Here is a 23592-nt window from a genome sequence, read left to right as displayed (position 1 = left end):
TCAGGCGGCTGCCCTTGCTCAAAGCTGGGATCTCTCTTCTTCCCCCAAGCTAGTTTTTCCTTAAAACTGTTTTCTTCTGTCTTTTGTTACCGTTTCTACATTCATTTCTTCATTCAGTCCTGTAATGATGGTCTCAAGTAGTAATAGTACAAGTCTTTCACAAGTGGTGCCTGAACAGGGGCATCCAAGGACAAGTATGGACCTGAAGAGGCCTGGAGGGATAAATAGATAAGCAGGGATAGAAAGACAGAGTATAGGTAGGGAAAGACAGGAACTTGCAGGAACTAACGGGGACTATGGGGATAGATAAGGATAGATAAAGACTAGCGGAGACTAGCAGAAACTTGCAGGGACAGACAGGGTCCTATAGGGACTTGAACAAGGAAGGTCTGCTGGAACAGAAACTAAAGCTAGCCAGACAAATGAGGAAACACCATTACAAGTCTGCCAGCAGCAACATAAGGCTAGTGCTCTAAAAAGGTACTTGTCAATGCCCCAGAGGCTTGAAGAACGGGAAGCTTTTGAATCAGGGTAACATGGGGAAGAATTTGGTTATTTCTTTTCCTTCGTTTGGAGTTTGGTACATAGCATTTGGTATTTCAGGGCCTGAGAATATTTTTGCCCCACTTACAGCACCTATCAAAAGTGGTAGATAAGAGGGAGAATGAAAACTGGCTTGCAGCATTTTTTGTGGCTACAGAAATGCTCACTTTGACTGTGGCTTATGAGGATACAACTGTGGATTGGGAACGTGCAGTGGCACCTGTGAGGTGTGCAGAAAGTTTAGAGGTTTTCTTAGAGCTTTTCAAGATGGTGGGAACTGAGCTTCACTGACTTAAAATGTTGACTCACGCAACGGCTAATTTTGGTAGTTGACGGATCTAAAAGGAGCCAAGGGTTGAGCCCTAGAGTGGAAAAGTTAAGTGTAGAGAATCGGGCGTTTCAAAAATGCCATCAGACCTCTGGGCAGAAGGGATCTTCTAACAGCTCTCCTCTCAACAGAAAAAGCGCCAGGACTTTGCCCTCGTTGCAATAAGGGAAATCACTGGGCTAATCAATGCTACTCAATAGTTCAACAGAACGGCACCCCCCTGTCGGGAAGCGAGAAGCGGGCCTGGACCTGGACACCTCGAACAAGGGGGCTTCTCCGGTCCAGGCCACAGCTCCGTTCCAGGGGGTTTCTGGAGGTGCTTTGACTCCCCCTCAAGCACCTGGAAGCACATGATTACATCTCCCAAATGAGCGGGTTACACTTACAGGAAACAAACTTGACTCACACTGGCATTTGGGGACCTTTGCCAACAGGATAGGTGGGATTAATTTTAGGCAAAAGTCATCTTAACTTGCGGGGCCTTACTGAAGTCCCAGGAGTTCTTCGGATTATGGAGAAATTCAGGTAGCGGTAACGTCCCAAGATCTCTGGGTTTTGAACCAGGGGAATATATTGCGCAACTGTTGCTTATCCCCTGTAAATCGCACCCCTCTACGTAAGAAGCGAGGTGGTCAGGGATTTGGAAATACAACTAGGAGAAAGATCTGTCAAAACCCATAGCATCTAACAGACCCGCCTGCAGAAGTGCAGGCAGAAGGCTTAAGGATTGCTTTTTTTGCTGTACTGTTGCATGAGAAGGATAAGCCTCAATTTGTTTTCTCTGCCTTCTGTTCATCAGAAAAAGCTGATCTTTCACTATCAATAGAAAGTTTCACCCGCAGCAATTAGGCAAAGAGGCAGAAGCTGAGCCGCAGCTTGTGGAGCGGAGGCTTCAGCAGTGGCGTGGCTCCCGGCTGCAGCCACAGAGGCCTTTGCTTTTGTAGTTACCGACGTGGGGCGAGGATGTGCCTGTGTCTTTACAGGAGATGAACAAACCGTGCGGGTGCCCTCGGGACGAGCACCGACCGGAGTCCCGCTGACATCAACCCCCATAATGCAGGGACAGACATCATTCAATTTAAAAAAAAAAAAAAAAAAGTTGGAGGCCGAAAGGAGGGTCGTGATCAGCTCGGTTTCCCACTGGAGGCTGGACGAGGAAGCAGCCAAACTGCTTCTCACAGATGCAGAATGTTGGCAAACTGACAAAGTGCGTTTGCCGCGCAGAGGTTATGCGGGGGGCGTCACGCGCAGGCACAAGTGTGTGTCATTCGGCGCGTCGGAAAGTCTGATCGCAACAATGTGAACCTGGAATCAATCACGCAGCTGATCCATCGTGAGTCCTCCCTGCTCTTTCTACTCGATAAACGCGGAGGGCTGAGCAGCTCGGGCGGCTGCCCTTGCTCACTCGAAGCTGGGAGCTCTTCCCGGAGCCCAGCGCTGCCTTAAAACAGTGTTTCCCCCATTTCTACCTTCCTCCCTTCGCTCAGTCCTGTAATGAGCCTCAAGCAGTAACAGTAACTGCGGTAGTGACGGTCTCAAGTAGTCATTGTACGAGGTTGCTACAGCACCTAGAACAGGAAAATCCATAGAAACAGGATAGACGTTACCAGAGATGAGGAAAAGGAGAAATAGTTAATCTTTAATGGGTACAGAAGATTCGTTTGGGATGAGGAGAAAGTTCTGGAGACGATGGATGGTGGTGATGGTTGTGAACCTAAAGGAAAAAACTGAGGCAAAATTAACCAAGCATATTTGGACCAAGATTGGGAAATGCAATCTGAAGACAGATTCTAGTAGCCTTAAATAAATGCTCCAACTAATAGCGGTTATAATGGGGCTTCTAAGGGAAAAGAGAAGTTCTAAGCTCACAAACTATTGATCAGCTAGACATTGTTCTGTAGCTATTGATCAGCTATACACTATTCTCTGTAGGGAACATGAAGATAATTGGTAAAGGTCATATTGTACAACTTGTAAGATTTTAGGTAACTTACCAGCTAGTCTGGAAACTACACGGGGGGAGGGAAAGTATAAAATTCCTTTAAACAACCCCAGGCGCACGTGTGTGAGCAGGGCTGGTTAGGGAAGTTACTGAATTCTCATACTCATGTCTCTGAGCCTAAAACATTTTGTAAAACTCACATTCTTCAGACTGCTCTGAATCATTTTTCTCAGTTTCAAATATTTTCTAAGGTCAACTTTTGTGGAAGCTAAGGCGCGCAGGTCATATATGAAAGTAATTTAACAGTGGCTTTCTCAGATTGCACCTCAATCCTAAACAAAAGGGGAAGACCCAAAGAATTTTCTAAACTACCAAAAATTTTAAAAATTCCAACCATACTAGGATTGAATCATCTCTTCTTGCTTATAGAAAATATTATCTTACAGTACATAGTAATGTAGCCAGTTGTTGGAAAAAACAGTAAAAGTGGTAAGTTAACCAGTTAAATAAGATTTAAGTTGGTGTTTTTATGTATTTGTGGTATTTTGTCAGCTTTTTAAAGGTGTAATTTGTTTCACTGAATAGAATATACCTGTGCAATCATGATTTGTAGCCTGTTTTCTTAAGACATTCCAGATTGCCGTAAGCTTCAGTCTCAGAAAACCTGAATTCTACCCCCCACTAATTTAAACACCAGTTAGGTAAATATAAATTACATGAGAAAGAGCCAAGATCATGCAGGTGTAGATTGCAGCACAGCAAGACCGCAGGGTCTAAAAATGCCCCCCCTCTTCCCCGCTCCCCCCAGGAATCGGTGTGGGCCCTTGTGAGAATACTGGAACGAGAAAAGGAGGTCTTACTGCTACTTGAAGTAACCCAAAGATCTTCTCTTATTCATTTTACTAATCTCAGTGTATATATTTTTAAATGCTTGCAATGCTGAAAGTCTTATGTATTACAAGAAAGACAGGATGATTAGGTACTAATACTTGAGTGATGGGGAATGGCCAAAATGTATCTTTTGCAAGACAACACTTTAGAAACGTTGATTTCTATTTCAAGAGAAAATGCCTAAAAGTTGGAGGTGTAAAAAGAAACTTTCAAAACAATGTCGTGAACAAAGTAAAAGAAAAAAGCAATTTAAGCTGCAGCTGCCAGCAACCTGACTTATCTGGGTGTTTAATTTGTAAATTAAGAGGTTACATTTTTAAGGTGAAGGAGTTTGTCACATTTACGTAAACTGTAATTGCAGGCTAGGGACAAGGACCCTAGAGACAGTGATGTCAATTTATCTCCTGAATGGGAGTACTAGCCATCACCATGATGCAAGCTCTATTTAAGTCACTGGATCTCTATCTTCTTAGCAGCCTGCATAATGTAGCTGCTGTCAACTGGCATTAGTATTAGGCATTTACAGATTCAGGCTGGTCTATTTCTAGATCTTCAAACGATTCGCCTATCACTGTATTTTAAAGTCTCAATAGTTAAGGACTGACCCTTATCCTTCTGCCAACAAGATGTAATTCCATGCCTAATCCACTGTACCTTCTTGTTTGAATTCATAGACACTCCCTGCCTGTATTCTTGTTTCAGTTCAGAAAACAAGTTTGAAATACAGAATACAGAATATAGAATACTTCCAGATTTAGAAAGTCTGAATGTATGCCTCTTAGTTCCCCATACTTCATAAAAGGAAATGCTGAACTGCATGTACTACCTTAGTTCTGTAAGGTTTTTCTCAATATTCAGATCATCATGTTTGGGGAAGATAGTGTATAAGCTTGCAGTCTTGATGATCAATTGCAGGATGCTTTAAATAGATTCTGGACTTACTGGAAAGTTGGTTCAAAAGAGATACTGGAGTGTGGAAGTTGATACATCTGACTTTGAACTATAGAGATACTTGTGGATAGTGCTACTCATAAATCTTACATAATTTGATCTCGTTTCTTAGTTATGGACTGTTATCTTTTCTGTACATCAGAATGTAGCAGATTACTTGAATTCTATACAGATCTGTCTGCATAATGAGATTCCAACAGTTTTTATCATTGCAACATATATTCACCTATACAATTTTAAAATCTTCATAAAGAGCTTATCTAATTCGTAGTATTCTACCTTCTTAGGTACCTCATAAGCATCTCTAAAAATGGTTGTTAGGATAGACCTCCATATCCTGCTCCAAGAAACCATTGCACCATACTTATTTAATATAGAAGTTCCCAGAGGCTGATAGAACAGGATGTTGAGTGGCTTGCCAGATGTCCAGAAGCTTATCAGTGTTGAAGATAGAATATAAAGCCAGCTTTCTGATTTAAAAACCATCTTTAATGTTCACAATGCTACATGACAAATGCCAAGAACAATGTTTCAAGGGTAGGAATAGACAGGGGAAGAACTCACTTCAACTTCTCTAGAGACTGAAGGTGATCATGCCCTTGGTCTGCTTCAAGACAATCCCTCGGCCTTAATCAAAACTTCTCTACCGTTCTAAAGATTCCCCAAGTGATTTTACTTTAGAAAATCTTTTCTTCCACAACTAGAAGTGACACTTCATGTGAAAATACTGCTGGGGAGGAAACTTAATTCTCTGTACAATCAGATTCGTTATGTCTTATAGTCAGGGTTGCCATCTAGCCCTGTTTTCTCAAGATATTCCCTTTCTTATGCCTGTTGTCCTCATGCCCTGTCTAGCTTAGCCTTTTAGCACTCAAATGCATTCTGAGGTAGATGGTCACCAAGAATTGTGCCAATCTTTGATGCAGGGCAGAGTCTGACAGAAGAACGACAACATCAAAAACGGAAAAGTAGAAAACTTGGCTTACCTGCTGCTGGATCTGCTATTGAAGAGAAAAACATGGACAGCAAAGGGTGAGATTCCCAAAGCTAACTGTCGCTGCTATTATAATCTTAAAGCTAACCTGGCACTTTCTTTTGTACCCACTTTTTATACCAGAATTTATACATGCAACAAGGGTGAAAACTAATTTTACCCATGATAGTGTTCCCACATCAACAAGGAGAACTGTTGGAACTTAGGTCATTCCTGCTCATCATTCACAATTGAACTCCTGCTTATTTGAAGAACTCCAATTAGATAGAACTCACCGGCATGATCTTAAAGTACAAATTTATCATATGGTTGACCTCATAAACCAATGGTTGCATAGTTTTTAATGTCTAGACCAAAGATTTTAAATGCATAGTTACATTTTAAAAAATTTAAAACTGTATATTAATCACATACCTGGATGGAAAATATCTTTTTCAAAAATCCAGCACACAGAATGAAAATAAATGTCTTAAATATTTCAAAACTTTTTGGCCTAAACATCAAATAGCTACAATTACAAGTAACTTGGGGGGCAAAATGGCTGCACTAAATAGTACATAAGAATATTACTAAATAATCTATAGACACTAATCTTGACAAATCACCTATATAGAAAAGTTCATGAAAAATCAAAATAGACAAAATATATACTATGTTCAATTTTTTTCATAAATCCATATTGTGAGTTTAGATACTAGTGCTAAATGCTGGGGCAAGCATGATGCTGCTGCAAGTGTGTTCTGTTACTGTTCAGCATCTAACAATTTGGTGATAAGCTTCTAAAGCATAGTAAGCCATTTTCCATGAATTATGCCAGAGAATTCACCTCAGAATATTGTATATTTATAATAAGCAAACTCAATGTGAATGTAAACCAACTAAGCTGAGTGTGTCATATTATTCAATCACAGCAATATTCTGTATAAAGACTACGTGGGAAAGATGTGCTAAATATTATGTATATATAAAACTGGACGTTTAAGGTTTGGAATTATGCATAGTTATTACATGGGGCATGGTATAATCCAGTTGATTCCTTTATTTTCTAAGTATGCTTAAATGTTGCTATACTGGGTAATTCTTAAAATACAGGGAATGAATCAACACTACCAGAGTGGAAAATGGTTTTAAAATCTGAGTGGTTAGGAGCCACTCATATCTCCCCTTTCCCTTTGTGAAGAAAGCTGGGGAGATCCCCAGGGTCTCATTAGCAAGTTTCAGGGCCAGGAGTATTCATGGTCAGGGTTCAGGACACAGCTGCCCTGATAAGGATATTTTTGGACCCATTTTTTCCTCTTGGGCTTTAATATTCCCAGTGGACCAATAGCAGTCACTGTGGCTGGTCCCCAGTAGGTAGCCACCATTCTCTGAATTTACTGTGAAATAACAAGCATAGCCCTCCAAGGATCTTGTTCTTATTAAATTATGGACAACCAGGTCTGGGTGAGCATTTAGTGCTCCTCCACCATACGAATTGCTACTAAATGTTTGCCTTTAATTTCCCCAATGGTTTACAGTTTTTTAAATAATAGATACATTATAAATCAGCTGATGGAAAACTCCGGCATAAAGCTGGTAATATTTCAAGAATGAGAACTGAAAAATGCATAAGGATATAATGTGGGTTTCATCAGTAAAAATCTGAGAATTTAATTTTCATCGTTTTCCATCCATCCATTGTGGCATGGTTGTGGTGGAATGTACTGAGGGGCCCTGGTGTGAAGTTCCTGTCTACCAGCCAGTGGGCTGCAGCTTCCATCATTTTTATTGTCCTTTGTTCACATACCAAATAAGTCAAAACTGCTGAGGTCTTAAAACCATTCTGAAAGTGCACCTGTGATCACACAACACACGTTCTTCATGTGCCTCAATTCTAGGCTCCTTGTTGAAGACAGACAATGTCTTATATTCAAGTCCTTTCAGAATATCAAACTTTGGCTTACCCAATGTGCTTCTCGGGAAACATTTATGGAATGAATGAATTGATGTCTACTTTGTCCTGTTGGAAAACAGCATAGAACAATTACACTGTCACTGTTTAAAGAAAACCATGTTCCTCTGGGGAAGTTTCCTTAAGCCTCATTATTTTCAACTGTAGAATGGTCTAGTATCTTACAAAGTTGTTTGGAAACGTAAAATTTACGAATCAGTTATTAATGTTCTTACTGCTATTTGCAGGTGAATGCATATACAAGTAAAGCCATTTTTCTAATTTGGTACACACCTAAATTTTTTGGATCAATTGTCTAATTTGGGGTGTGTTTAATTCTGGAGGACTGGTTTGGATGAAGGTATTTGGAGCTGTCATATTCTCAGGGATAACTCTAGACTGGTGCTGCCTAGTAGAAATCCTAGGGGAGTCAGATAATTCTAAATTTTCTAGTAACCACATTAAAAATGTAAAAAAACAGGTGAAACTAATTTTAATCTGTATTATCCAAATATATCTAAAAGTTACCATAATATATGCAACACATCTCCTTAAAACTTTATATTTTTAACAAGTGTTTGAATTCTTAACTTGTGCTGACGGCACATCTTGATTTGGAGCAGTCATGTTTTAGGGGCTTCACAGCTTCATAAGACTCATGGCTACCACACTGGATAGTGTAGAGATCTGTATGATGCAGGGAGAAGCTATCCAAATAACTCATAAGTGTTCCTAAACGTAAAATATTTAACTGATATGGATATATATGCATAATCTACAAGTTTGAGAAATCCCTTTTGGGATACACTGTCTCTAATATTTAAACTAGTTTATTTTTTCATAAGTTGGATTATAACATTTCAATGAGTTGTATGTTAATAATTGGTAGTTAGCTGCTGCAAGAAGGAAAGCAAACCCCACTTGACCCTCAACGTTTTCTCCCATGATTTTTCTTCCTATGAATTCTTAGATGACTTCTCAGAACTCAGCTTTTTATTCAACACAGGCTCATTCTCAAATACTCCACCTGATACATGTAAGTTGAGCACTCAAATTTTACAATGTACAAGCGTGTCAAGAATGGTATAAATTAGGTCAAATAATGCAGTTATTTTTCCATAGGCAAATACATACTCATGGTGATTTTGAAACTGGATTCTAAGTGTGAGAACTAGTCTAAGGAGAGCAGTGTAGGATGCGGACAATCCTCCTTTCCTCCCCACCACCCTATCCTATGCAATCAGGCTGGTTCCATTATTATGTCTTAGGTGTATCCTCACCAATATAAGGTACTCGAAAGACAGAAATAAATGGTCATGAACAAAGATTGTTTCATTGTGAACTCTAAATAGTAATCACCAAATCAAGAAAATCCTTAAATGAACAATGATGGTATAATGAGATGTAGCCCAATCCTGCTCAGGCAGTTCTGTCAGGAAATTATGAGCTTCAAGAAATAAGATGACTTGACCTTGGTTTGTTCATGACTGCATCATAATGTCTTATGTAAATCACATACCTTTCCAACTTTATCATATCTATCTCTTTTGTGTACCCTACAGAGCTATGGAGCAGGGCAATTATTCCGTGTATGCCGACTTTATCCTTTTGGGTTTGTTCAGCAACGCCCGTTTCCCCTGGCTTCTCTTTGCCCTCATTCTCCTGGTCTTTGTGACCTCCGTAGCCAGCAACACGGTCATGATCATTCTCATCCACATAGACTCCCGCCTCCACACCCCCATGTACTTCCTGCTCAGCCAACTCTCCCTCATGGACATCCTGTGTATTTCCACCATGGTGCCCAAAATGCTGGTCGACCAGGTGATGAGCCAGAGAGCCATTTCCTTTGCAGGATGCACTGCCCAACACTTCTTCTACTTGACCTTAGCAGGGGCTGAGTTCTTCCTCCTAGGACTCATGTCCTATGATGGCTACGTAGCCGTCTGCAACCCTCTCCACTATCCTGTCCTCATGAGCCGCAAGATCTGCTGGTTGGTTGTGGCGGCAGCCTGGCTGGGAGGGTCTATCGATGGTTTCTTGCTCACCCCTGTCACCATGCAGTTCCCCTTCTGTGCTTCTCGAGAGAACCACTTCTTCTGCAAGGTCCCTGCCCTTACGAAGCTCTCCTGCATGGACACATCTACCTATGAGACAGCCATGTATGTCTGCTGTATTATGATGCTCCTCATCCCTTTCTCTGTCATCTCAGGCTCTTACACAAGAATTCTCGTTACTGTTTATAGGATGAGCGAGGCAGAGGGGAGGCGAAAGGCTGTGGCCACCTGCTCCTCACACATGGGTATTGTCAGCCTCTTCTATGGGGCTGCCAGGTACACATACGTGCTGCCTCACTCTTACCACACCCCTGAGCAGGACAAAGCTGTATCTGCCTTCTATACCATCCTCACTCCTATGCTCAATCCACTCATTTACAGCCTTAGGAACAAGGATGTCACAGGGGCCCTACAGAAGGTTGTGGCGGAGGTGTGTGTCCTCAGGAAAGGTAACCACTTTCTAAAGAAATAGCATATGCTGCTAGAGACTTGAAATGAAGGATACAAGACTTTATCATTGCCCTTGAATTTAAATATTCTCTGCCTGGAAACAAGTCACCCCCATGCCAGCAACTGTGGGGCATTTATGGGATTTGGAAAGCTGCCTGGGATCTTAAGGATTTCATTTTTTTTTAAAGGTATTGAAGGTTCTGAACAATGAACAGTTTGGGATGGGGTAGGTGTAAAGTTGAGGTTTAGTAGTCACCCATGACGTTTTAACAAGGTGTGTATTCCACTAAAAATCATGGAGTAGCCTGTTTCTGGCTCTGCTCAGTCATGACAAAAACGGTCATCTTCAACAACTACCCTGACTTCTCTCGACTTTTCCCCTTTAGACACTGTCCATTGACCATGACAAAGAATCAACTCATCAAATATTTATCATATTTCAAATATAGCAGTCACCATCTTATCCTCAGGCTGTGTTCTAAGACTTCTGGGGGAAGCCTGAAACCATAGTATAGAACTATAGAAACTGACTGCCATCAGTCACAACATATTTGCTCATCTTCTACCATAAATGTAATGTTTTTTCTTACCTAAGCACTCACAGACACAGTGTGATAAGTTTTGCAGTTTGAGGTGTGGCAACAAAATTGCCACAAATGTGTTTTCCCTTCTACACAATTTCAAAGAAGGTTCATTCTTACTGTAGATCTTGGCAATCTCAGCATATTTTTTTTTCTCGCCAGAACCTCCAGTTAAGAACTTATTGGATTGTGTCTCTGATAATGGTTTGGCTGTTTCCCCACCTAAATATCTTGAATTGTAGCTCCGATAATCCCCATGTGTAGTAGGAAGGGCCTAGTGGGAGGTAATTGAATCCTGGGGGTGGGTTTTTTGCATGCTGTTCTCATGATGAATAAGTCTCAGAAGATCTGATGGTTTTACAAAGGGTGGTTCCCCTGCACATGCTTCTTGCCTGCTGCCATGTAAGACTGGCCTTTTCTTCTCCTTAACCTTTCACCATGGCTGTGAGGCCTCTCGAGCCATGTGGAACTGAGCCCATTTAACCTCTTTATAAATTACCCAGTCTTGGGTGTTTTATAGCAGCGTGAAAATGGATTAATCATCTGTTTCTCAGAGACATGAGCAGAGGGCCAGTATCTTTAGAAATATAGAAAGAACACTTAAGTCTTATAATAACTAGCAAGGTTTTGCCAAATACGGATTCACCCAAAATGTCAAGTGGCACTTTGGAATGGAGTGAGAGTGGGCAGGCAGAATTATCTGAAATTAAAACAATCTAAACTCCAAACTGTGGGAGTCACTCTTGGCTTGTAGCAACCAAGTCTATACCTACTGACACAAAAGGATTACTTCCTGAATAAGAGTTAAAGCGGAGGAAGAGAAAAAAGGTGAATAAGAAACATGAAAAGATTGAGACACCACAAAATATCTTATATAAATAATTTAGACTATTTTTACAAGATAACTAAGTTCAACACTAGACAAAATATTGACACATGAGTTAGAAACTAATACCGATCAATACATTGTTCACAGGTCTGTTATTTTTCCTTGGGAAAGTTAATACAAGCCCAACCTAATTGATATAGCAGCACTTCTCAAATGCTTTCATGACATAACTATAAAAATTATAGTTACATGGCACCTTGAGGAAAACTGATGTGGCTGTTGAGAGCAAAATCAGCTCCCCTGTGGCTGTAGCCACACCGGACACTGAGACCAATCCAGGGTTGAGAGGATCAATATTGGTTGTAACCCTTTTGTGGCTCTGTAGAAAGGCATACCACACCAGAGGGAAGAGTCTATACAATCAATCCAATAGCTAGTCTGGAGAATTTATGGATGACATATAAAATATTCTTCAGGAAGGATTATTGAATCACATTCTAAAGGCTGAAAAGGTATAGGGTTTTCTGCCTATCTGTAACAGAGGGTGTAAGGTATATGTCTAATGGATTTGTGATGACTAGAAATCATAAGTAATGTGACCATTAGCTGACTTAATGCATGAAAAGCATTCAATGATGTTTGGGAAGCAGAACTTTAGTAATAAGACCACCTTCTTTTCCCCATTAGAGAAATAAATGTTAGGAAGTTCAATTTTCCTAATGTTTAAATATCTTAATATGCTCTGGTGAAAAAATTTTAGAAAATGTATAACTTGTATTACCCTCACTTTTTTCTTCTCTACCAGTTGCATTCTTTCCCTCATTCTTATTTCTCATGTCTCCTTTATTCCTACTGAATTCAATATTCTTCTGTACTATGCATAAGACAAATCATTCTGAAAAACACAAGTGACAAATGCCACTTTTGTGAAAATAGAAGGTAGGAGAAAGTAGAAGGAAAATCTCTTGTGACCCAAACTCATTAAGCCAAAGGGAAAAGTCAAGCTTGGGAAAACTGTCATGCAAAACTATATTCCATGTCTGTTCCCGACTATGGGGCTACAGATTCCATACTGTTCCCAAATGGACAGCTACACAGGTAGAAAGCTACATACCTCCCCAAGGGACCTCCCTCACAGTCTGCTAGCAAGAAAATTCCTTGCTGGCCCAGAGATTTTTACCCTAAAACCATTCTGTTGAATGTCATGCTGACAATGTAAATGAATGGCTTATCTTGACAGGCAGTGGACAAAGACAGGCCTGGGAGAGTCATCCCTCCACTCCCCTGAAACAAATGCATATTTGACTGCTTCCTCTGCTGTGTACCTTATCTTATATACAATCCAGACTCACTGAGCAGGAGATGAACACCCAGGTGACTGTTCCTCTAAACTCTCTCCTGTCACATCTAAAGTGCGAATTCAGTGAACACTGATTAAAACCTCGAAAGAAGGCAACGACTTCATTTATTCACACTTCCTTTTTCTTTTTTTTCCTCTAATGCTCACTGTTTCCCTTTTAAGTATTGAAGCCTCCCAACCCTCTTTAGAAGAAGCACAAATCTCAGATGTTCCTGTCATTTTGTTCCTTTTTCCCAGGTGCATCCTCAACCTTGGCACCAAAAACCTCTACATTGAGACTTGGCTCCAATGCTTTTTGGTTCACATTTATTAACTTTAAAGATTTCTCCCCAAACAAAAGAGGCCAGTGACTTTTGAGAGGTTTTTAAGTTTGTCATAGCCTCTATTTCTAAAGAAATTTAAAATCTAATTTTCAATTTGGAGCGAGGCTGTTATCCCCACATCACTGCCCTTAAAATCTCTCTGGAGAGATGCCAAGATTCAGTAAGACATTTTCATGATGAAATACCAAGAAACGATTCCAGTCCTTCACTTGGGAAAACAATGCACCCTCTGCAAGAAAGGATGGGCTGCTTCTAAAGTTCATGGTAAACCCAGTCAACTTGGATTAATTGCTAACCCAGGAATTCTTCCTGGGGGATGTGGGAATCTATTAGTGAAAAGACTTTTTGACCTAGCCTCACCCCTACACAATGTATTTAAGAAGTCTGACATTCTAAAGCAGCAGTGGGAAGACTTGGACCCAGCTTCTCTGAGGTAGGATCTTAGACTTTCATGAAAAACAGAACATTACCGAGACTACTGGGATGTTTAGGTATTACTCCATAACTATTGGAAGGCCACCTTACTGTGAGCTTATCTGCTAATAAGTTGAGGCAGTGGTCTTTTCAAGATTAAGAAGCATAAATACATATATTCACTATCTGGCAAGCAGACAACTGGAAAAGGGCATTTAGCATGAAACGTGGGAAGCTAAGGGAAATCTAATAGTTTAGTAGAACATGAATAGATTTACTGAAGGAAAATGGCATGTAAGAGCTGACAGTTGGAAGAATGTGCTTTGTATTCACACTGAGAAAGTTTGACTTAACTGGTAGCAGCGGTGCATATTATTGGATAAGCATAGATTGCCCTCTGAATATTTTGTTAAAATTTTAACTTACATTTTAAGTTAAATGATTGATTGCTCCCTTCATATGCATTTAGGTGTGGCTGAAGACTTCTTGCATGCTTGGAGGGGAAATTATGATTTTATTTCATTCTAACCTCCTTCCTCCTATTTAACCCATAAGGCATCCACATGTGCCTAAGATAAAATCTTTTTTTAATATAAAACTATTAAAGAGGTCTCCTAGAAGCCATCTTAGCATGGCATATAAAAGCCTGTTGAGCTGAGTAATTGGAGCCCAAGGGGGGGGAGATATGGACATTTTGGAAGCTCAGACTATAGGGGTATAATAATGAGTGCATTGTGTTTATAAGCTGCAGGTGTCTGCCCCTCGCCTCAGCTCAGCTCGCCTCACCACTGCTGCTCCTGTGTAATCCTCCATGCCCTCATTCTCCATTTCCTCTTCCACAGTATTAGCAGGGTGGACTGGATGGGCCATATACCAGATCCTTTGATTTCTATTTGCCACCACACAAACTGACACCGCTGCCCAGAAGCATTCCTCTGCACATCCAAATCACAGCCCTCCTTCTGGCAGCTTGGAATTTAGACCTTTTACTTTCAATGCTCCAGGAAACCAGATGCACTTCTTTCTTTCTAGTCCATTGGTGATATCCTTGACAATATAGTTTAGGTAAGTTGGCATCTAGCATTAAAACCTGTATTCTTCAAACTGAACTAATTTCTGGCATAGTAAGTGTTCAATAAATGTTCACCTACATGCCATTATAGTGCTGATTTTTATTTTTTTTTTAGCCAAGAAAACCTCTTCTAACTTATGCCTAACTTTCCACACTGAAAATTTCCAAATTGTCAGTTGGGATTGGGAGGGAAAGTAGACTACTTTTCCATGAATGAAAACAGTTACCATTTAAATATGCAGATAAAGGGGGTGGTAACTAAGGCAGTATGTAATTAGAACTGGAGAAAAGGTAAGGGAACTATGTTGCTGTGGAGAGAAGGATAAAATCTGATTAATGTAGGAAGCAAGGTCCCAAATGCGTTCATTCATAAAAGTTAGACGGGGTTCAGCAGTAGCTTGTGTAGGTAGAAGAAAAGGAGTTCTGTGGCCAAAGCCCACTGTGGCTATGAACACTTATGAGTAGCAATTAATATTAATCTTGCTTTCAAAACTAAAACTGCTAGATCTTTCGTAAGTACCTATTTCAGCATATGTAACTTTCTGACTGAAACAACTCCCATTTACACCTTATTTCTAGACACTGAGTTCTGGTCTCTCCACCTTCACTTTCCAGCCGCACTCCACCCCACACACCTCAGCTCTCCACGGGCTCTTCAGCTGTAGTTAGACTGAACTCTCCCCTTTTTCTTCCACCCCGGTGCCTGCTAATTCCCGCTTTCGAGCCTTCTGACATTACTTACACTGTCTTTGATGATGTCCTCTCTCCTTCAGTCTCGAGTTTCGGATCAGACCGGTTTCCCTCTCCACTATTGCACTGTTTAACTGAACTGACTCCTGTCTTCTGGTTCTTGTGAGCCACTATTTTCAAAGCAGTGATCGCTTAGATTCTCCTGAAGATCCTTTCAGCCTCTAGCCCTAGGGTGAAACTTTGAGGTAAAGAATTCTGACATAGTATTCCTCCCTTAACACTTTCATTTCCATAGTTTGTTACCTGTAATCTGCCAGGTTGCTATCTGCCATGTTTAAAAAATATTAAATGAAAAATCTCAAATTTTAAACTGCACACCACTTTGAGTAGTGTGGTGAAATATCATCCCTTTGTCTAGTTTATTCACACTGTCTGCTACCCCCTGAGTCATTCAGTAGCTGTCTAGGTTATCAAATCGACTGTGGCGGACTCAGTGCTTGTGTTCAAGTAACTCAGTTTTTCTTAATGGCCCCAAAGAGATGGAGTAGTGAAGCTGGCAATTTAGATGTGCCAAAGAGAGGCTGTAAGGTGCTTGCTTTAAGTAAAAAGGTGAAAGTTCTTAAGGAGAGAGAAACCCTCATAAGCTGAGTTTGCCAAGATCTATGTTAAGAAAAACTTTATCTTTGAAATCATGAAGGAAAAAATTATGCAAGTTTTGCTATCACATCAAACTGAAAGTTATAGCCATGGAATATTGTTTTAGGTATTCTATTTTATTAGTTATTGTTAATCTTACTGTGCCTAATTTATAAATTCAACTTGATCATAGGTATGTATGCATGGGATAAAATATGGTGTATATATAGGGCTCAGTACTATCTGCAGTTCTAGATATCCAGTGGGGGTCTTGAAAACTGTCTCCCACAGATAAGGGGGAAACTACCTTTGTCTACTACTCAAACTTATGCATAGCATCTTCTGGTTTGCTATGACTTCATGTATGTAAAACTTCTAAAGTACCCAGCACATGTAAAGCCCTATTTGTTTATGGTTTGGGGAATACCAAACTTCCTGTTTCTCTTCTTCTATCTCTTAGTGCCTTTCACACCATTTATCTTCTCTATAAGCTTTAATCAAAGCAGAAAGATCCCAATATACTATCCTTGGCCCTCTTTTTCTCATTCAGGAACAAATAATCGATGACTCTTATCCTAAGCGCCATATAGCTCTTAGTAATATGTTGGTGACATGCCATTCTTTTACTGAAAGAACCCTGAAGTCTGGAGAAGTAACTATGCGTGTCATCCCCAGAGCAATTTGACAGCTGAGCAAAGCATAATGGAATTAGCTGTGTTATTTGTGGTTAAACACCTTTAAAAAGTCCCCAACATATTTTCATTTTTAGAAATCCCCACTTTAGACTTAAAATGATCTGCTTCTATGAGGATTTTTGATATGATACATTAATCAAACTTAACTATATACTCCTTAAGAATAGTCAGTTCTATCTTCATAGCCCACACAGTACTAGGTAAGTGTCTTGAATACGGAATGTGTTTGCGCTTGAGGCACTCTGTCTCTAAGGATGGAATGGAAAACCCTTCCCCTTAAAGCTTTACAGGTACGTTGTGTCAAGTGGAGAAGATCAGTTCTGGTTAGCAGCTTTATTGCCACAGAAAGGACACTGGCAGATACTTCTCATAGCTCTAGTCATGCTGAATTCCCGGAAAGGGGTGTCAGAATGAATTGCTCTAAGCTCTTCTCCCTGGTAGAAGAACATCTGACCTCTTTTGGAGATCTCTTTGTACAATTTTCAGTGAGTCACCAGTTGTTCTTGATTTCTATGGCTTTTCCCAGAACAACTCCAGGGCTGTTGTCCTGAAACATACAGCTTTGATCACCTGGCACCCTGCAGAGAGATTCTCCTCCTCTTTTCCTCTTCTCTCCATGTGGCAGACCACAGGTAGAATAAATGCCTCTTGGCTCACTCATCCCTTGCCCATCAGCCCAAAGTGTGCAGATAACAGAAAAAGAGCTCCTGTGTGTACGGTGTCTTCCACCTCTTGGCTTGATCTTCCCACCCTCTCATTCCTGCCAGATAATTATGTTGCAACATTGGTTGATGTTATAACTGGTCCTGGGGGTCAGGGGTTCTGGGTTATGTTCTAATCTGCACTGGGGACAAACAATTCCCCACCTTGAACAGCCTGAAGCTTTGATCAATGCAAATAAAAGCTTTTTCTTTTCTTTTTTTTTTTTTTTTTTTTTGAAAGACTAGTTGATGAAGGAACCTAAGGGTCTTAGAGTGGAGAATGATGATAGTGGGGGAAAGATGACCTGATGGGGAATGAAATCTAGGATCTTGTATGTGTGAATAAGCCAAACCACACACAATGCTAAACAATAGCGTCAATTCTAATGTTAAAATGTAGATGCTCGGAACTGATGTAAACAGAAGTAACCGATAACATATTTTGTCCATAATGCAAATATTTTCACTGTCTACTTGCAATGCCCAGTATCCTATGGAATAATATTAGGCACGCATTTGAACATGTCACATTTGGTTCTCAATATTGGCTCCATTGAAATGGGTGAATTGCTCGTTTGTGCCAAGCGATGCGTAGTGTTCTGCTCTTCAGCAGGGCCTGTTCCCTATACATATCCCCACCCACTCACAGATGCACACACCACACATGCCATGCTCACACACATATGAACACACTACACACACATGTACGCACAACACTCACAAGCAACCTCTAATTATTTTTATACAACCGAGACCGTGTTAAAAAAAAAAAAAAAAAAAAAGGAGGTGGCTAAAATCATCTTTCTCCTGTTTCAGCTTTTTTACTCTCCTCTTCTGGGATCCTACAATTAAGATAAAATCTAGGAATTGAAAACGTTCTTATCCTTTTATCATAGACATTTGAGGCAATAGTGTTTTGCCTCTTCTTTGAATACCTTGTAAAGTGGAGTCTGATTATTTACATGAACAAAATGCTCTGGCTCATGTTCTGATTCAAAAGTAATTGGTTATATTCTTAGGTCATTTTCATTTGTCTCATTCTTGCCTATTTGTTTCTCAAAGTGTATTTTTAAAAGTATGATTGTAAGCTAACTTAACGCTATAGTAATTAATGTATAACATCCATAATGCATTTAAGTGAAACAATAGATGTGGGTCAAGACAAACTTACTGTCTGCGAGATTAATATTTTTAATTTACAACAAGCTATTGCAAAAGCCACTGCAAATGGAATTTTATATTTAAATAGTCTCTTGACCCATGATTCAAAGCTGTGGCTATCACAAAATCTTTCACCTGTTAGAGAAGGTAAAAATAGCTGACTTTTATCACGCTTGACAGGAGTTAATATTTGATGCTCATGTATTTGTTTTTTTTCTCATCCTCAACCAAGGTGTGATAAACTGAAGTTTCAGCACAAACCAACACAAAAATTGCTTTTTTTTTTTTCTTTGGATGTTTACTCATCTTTTAGGCCTATTACTCGTATCTCCATCTTCAAGCACTAAAAAGGAAAACTGTCTCTACTGTTCCTATTGTTTTTGTTTCAACATAAGGGGAGTTTATTCCTTCTTGATGCTTCAGGGTCTGTAAATTTGACTATTCTGGAACCAAAAGATTCAGATATATTTGTAGTATTGGTGGCCAAAACGTTTGACAGAAATAAGTTTCTTCAGTAATCCTGTCACTAAAATCAGAAGAAATACACCATAATCTAATAATAAAAAGGAACAATTCATCCCTCAGTATCCCTGAACATATAAAAGGGACACGCATTCACATTACTCAAAAATAAAAAAGCATGAGAATTCATTCCATTTATTCAAGGAATGTTTGATACTGCTGTGTCTTCTGAGTTCAGAAATTTCTTTACCATCCTATAGTTTTTCTTTGTATTCTTGTTTTGTTTCTTGAGACAAAGTCTTACTCTTGTCCCCCAGGCTGGAGTGCAATGGTACGATCTCAGCTCACTGCAACCTCCGCCTCTCAAGTTCAAGCGATTCTCCTTCCTCAGCCTCCTGAGTAGCTGGGATTTTACAGGCACCTGCCACCATGCCCGACTAATTTTTGTATTTTTAGTAGAGATGAGGTTTCACCATGTTGGCCAGGCTGGTCTCGAAGACCTGACCTCAGGTGATCTGCCTGTCTCGGCCACCCAAAGGGCTAGGATCACAGGTGTGAGCCACTGCGCCCGACTTTAGTTTTTACTTATATAAACATGAAGGATCAGTAAAATGGTAGAGAAATAAACTTGAGGAAAAAACCCAACTAGCAGTGGATTCCTAGGATGATACAATATTAAGACAGGTTCAGGATGCCACTCTCAGAGAAACTCTAACATTTTGGCTAAACAATATTTTAAGAAGATTAGGTCATGATTGAATTATATGATGCAGTATTTAGTCATAAAATTTTGGCAGAATTCATTGTGTCAACCAGAAACACCACCACGATAACGAAACTAAAGCCCTCCTCTGAAGCAGTTTGTGGTGGTCGTCCTGCCAGATTTATGATCCCCAAATTCTGTGAGAATAGACACAAGTTCTCACAGCAATCCATGCCTAAAACATGAACTCCTTTTGCAGGACAAAAGTCTAACCACAAGACAGTGTGGCTCCTGACCCCAAATAAGGTCATCTGTACTGCTTTGGTGTTCCAGACTTTCATAAAGCTGTTCAGTAACAACAACAGCCAAAAGTCAGTTATGTAGATATTTTCTATCAATTTAAGTCACAAATAGATGTCTGCGTATGCCTTTAGTACAATCATCTCATTGGAGATAGGGAGCAATTTAAATTCAAATCATGTATTGCAAGGCGAAATGGGAAATAAGGCACAGTAACCACCCTCAATCTAAAAGTGATAAGATTATAAAATGTATTCAGAAGATAGTTCAAAGTAAAAATCAGATTCTAAACCAGGTACTGTATGAATTATTACATTTACATGTCACATCCAGCCTGTAGAGTACAGAACTATGAGGACCTTTCACAGATGATGAAATTATTTGAGAGTTTCTGTCCAATATCATACAGATCATTAATACTGAAACCCAGGATTTCAAATGATCCTGAAGTAGGTGATCTTTTCTTGATCTCACGCTGCTTCTGACATGCTATTACTGGTGGGCTCTTCCTACATATCAGGTCATTAAATAAGCTGCCAGATTTCTGCCTTTACAGCCCAAGGAGCTGTCATGGACCATGGGCATGGAGGGTCTTCTCCAGAACTCCACTAACTTCGTCCTCACAGGCCTCATCACCCATCCTGCCTTCCCCGGCCTTCTCTTTGCAATAGTCTTCTCCATCTTTGTGGTGGCTATAACAGCCAATGTGGTCATGATTCTGCTCATCCACATGGACGCCCGCCTCCACACACCCATGTACTTCTTGCTCAGCCAGCTCTCCATCATGGATACTATCTACATCTGTATCACTGTCCCCAAGATGCTCCAGGACCTCCTGTCCAAGGACAAGACTATTTCTTTCCTGGGCTGTGCAGTTCAGATCTTCCTCTACCTGACCCTGATTGGAGGGGAATTCTTCCTGCTGGGTCTCATGGCCTATGACCGGTACGTGGCTGTGTGCAACCCTCTACGGTACCCTCTCCTCATGAACCGCAGGGTTTGCTTATTCATGGTTGTCGGCTCCTGGGTTGGTGGTTCCTTGGATGGGTTCATGCTGACTCCTGTTACTATGAGTTTCCCCTTCTGTAGATCCCGAGAGATCAATCACTTTTTCTGTGAGATCCCAGCCGTGCTGAAGTTGTCTTGCATAGACACATCACTCTATGAGACCCTGATGTATGCCTGCTGCGTGCTGATGCTGCTCATCCCTCTATCCATCATCTCTGTGTCTTATACGCACATCCTCCTGACTGTCCACAGGATGAACGCTGCTGAGGGCCAGCGCAAAGCCTTTGCTACGTGTTCCTCCCACATTATGGTGGTGAGCGTTTTCTACGGGGCAGCTTTCTACACCAACGTGCTGCCCCACTCCTACCACACTCCAGAGAAAGATAAAGTAGTGTCTGCCTTCTACACCATCCTCACCCCCATGCTCAACCCACTCATCTACAGCTTGAGGAATAAAGATGTGGCCGCAGCTCTGAGGAAAGTACTAGGGAGATGTGGCTCCTCCCAGAGCATCAGGGTGGTGACTGTGATCAGGAAGAACTAGCGGGGACTCCCAGAGCATCAGGGTGGCAACTGATCGGGAAGGACTAGTGGGGAATCCCAAAGCATCAGGTTGGTGACTGTTATTGGGAAGGACTAGCGGGGACTCCAGAGCATCAGGGTGGCGACTATGATCGGGAAGGACTAGTGGGGGACTCCCAGAGCATCAGGGTGGCTACTATGATCGGGAAGGACTCCCAGAGCATGAGGGTGGTGACTGCGATCGGGAAGGACTAGGGGGGACTAGTGCAAACATCCGCGGTGATGCGGCCAATTACGCAGCTATTACAGAAAATATGGTATTGGTTCTGAAGAATATTCAGTGTCACTTTTAGCATTCAAAATTAACAGGCAAAATCAACCTGTTGCAAGGATTACTTAAGAACAGTAGCAAAGCTGGCGAGCATCTCTGCATGAGTCAACGTGTTCAACTGGATTCACAAACATTTCCAGAGGGCATTCTCAGTCAAGTAGCCCTACAAACCATTCATGGCAAGCCAAGCAGCCCTTGGAAGTGCCCGTGTTGCCGTGTGATCATGAGTCCTGCCTGTCTGTAATGTTAACATGTGATCATGAGTCCTGCCTCTCTGTATTGCTAACGTGTGATCGTGAGTCCTGCCTGTCTGTATTGCTGACCAACTTTTGAATGGAAATTGGAAGGAGCATTTGTCATCTCCTTGATGACTTAATTTTAAACATTCAATACAAGTAAAATATTTTCTAGTGCTAATAAACGTGTAGCAGTTTTATTTAGAAAATAGGCGATACTATTTTTGGTTCCGTATTAGTTACATTTTATGAATGTTATCACTTACCTCTGAAACACTTGCCCTGCCTTTGTTCACATGGAGTCTAATATATTCCTGGAAATATTGATTCATTGATTGAAAATTGACTCTGCCATTAAGAGAGTTACATGGCCAAAAACCTACAAAACTGCCATTTATGCTCAAATTGTTAATAGATAAATGTAGAATGAATAAACCAAGACATTTTATTAGCTAACTTAGTTCCCTTGGAATAAGTTGCTCAATTTTCTTATTCTCAACATCTTCATTGATATGCTAAAAACAAGTATTTTTGTAATTAGCTGGAGTTAGATGTGGTGCTTTGATAGATGTGTAACTTTGGTGGAATACTAAGCAAAGACTACACTGACCCCTCCATTCATGTAATTTTAGCCTCCTGTGTGTAAGGTCCTGAAATGAGACATAAAAAATATTGACGGACCTGGTGTTTATTTATTGATAGAAGGCTTAGAAAACATTGGACAGAGCGGTTACATAGTTGACAAAGACTAAGCAAACGTTACTCAGCCTTATGTTGTTCTAGTGTTGACACAGATAGATAGATGGAAAAATGTTTCCTCCATTGTTGCTGACGTAGATAAAGAATATTCCCTTCAATATGCTAACCCCTAGGTGGCTTTTCGTTCAGAAGGTTCCTAATAATTTGTTCTTTACCCTGATATCAAACACATGGAAAAGAGATGGAAGAATGTCCTGGAGGGATTAAGTGAAGAAACAGACCAGGATTCATTTATGAAATATCCTCAGTGTTATTTCAATTCGGCTCCATTCACGTTTAATTCCTTTGTGTCTCTGCACTAATGCCTTCCCTATTCTCCATTCTCCTGCCTTAGCTAGAACCTTCTCGAACTTTCTTCCCTCTGCAAAACTCCTTCAGTTCACATTGCATTTGTGCTCTATCCTGGGACATCTGTGTTTTCTTTCCCATTTTCTCAGTTGCTATATATTAAAAATCAGGACTTTTATTCTTATGTTTCCAAGATTAATTCTTGGCATATTTAACTCAAATATTTAACTCTAACATTGACAGACATTTCAAAAGTATACCTGAAACAATAAGTGAAATGCATTTTGACAAGTTTCTAGGGATATCATGGACATTAGTGATTGGGGCATGGAAAGTGGTGACTTATTCAATGTTTGAGTCTATTCAACAAATTTCGTGGTGGTTACATCAACATGTTCTTTTCCTGGTGATTTATCAATCTTTCCACTGTTGACATGT

General features: G+C 40.5%; 2 protein-coding genes across 2 annotated transcripts; both read left to right on the top strand.

The window, feature by feature from the left end:
• The first annotated feature begins 2111 nt into the window (after positions 1-2111).
• On the top strand, positions 2112-22286 carry LOC100454916 (olfactory receptor 2T2). Its single transcript, XM_054560592.1, has 4 exons — positions 2112-2204; positions 5582-5687; positions 20567-20955; positions 21100-22286. Exons 3-4 carry the CDS (start codon positions 20588-20590, stop codon positions 21560-21562), a joined length of 831 nt encoding a protein of 276 aa, XP_054416567.1. The 5' UTR covers positions 2112-2204; positions 5582-5687; positions 20567-20587; the 3' UTR covers positions 21563-22286.
• LOC100432007 (olfactory receptor 2T27-like) lies at positions 9146-10097 on the top strand. The gene is given in 2 exon segments (XM_009235492.3): positions 9146-10060; positions 10062-10097. Coding segments are annotated over 2 exon segments (951 nt in total).
• Positions 22287-23592: the final 1306 nt, after the last annotated feature.

The sequence above is a fragment of the Pongo abelii genome, chromosome 1 (assembly GCF_028885655.2).
Source record: "Pongo abelii isolate AG06213 chromosome 1, NHGRI_mPonAbe1-v2.0_pri, whole genome shotgun sequence".
NCBI classification, from domain to species: Eukaryota; Metazoa; Chordata; class Mammalia; order Primates; family Hominidae; genus Pongo; species Pongo abelii.
The sequence above is the reverse complement of the archived record's forward strand: the minus strand, read 5'-3'. Positions and strand labels throughout refer to the sequence as shown.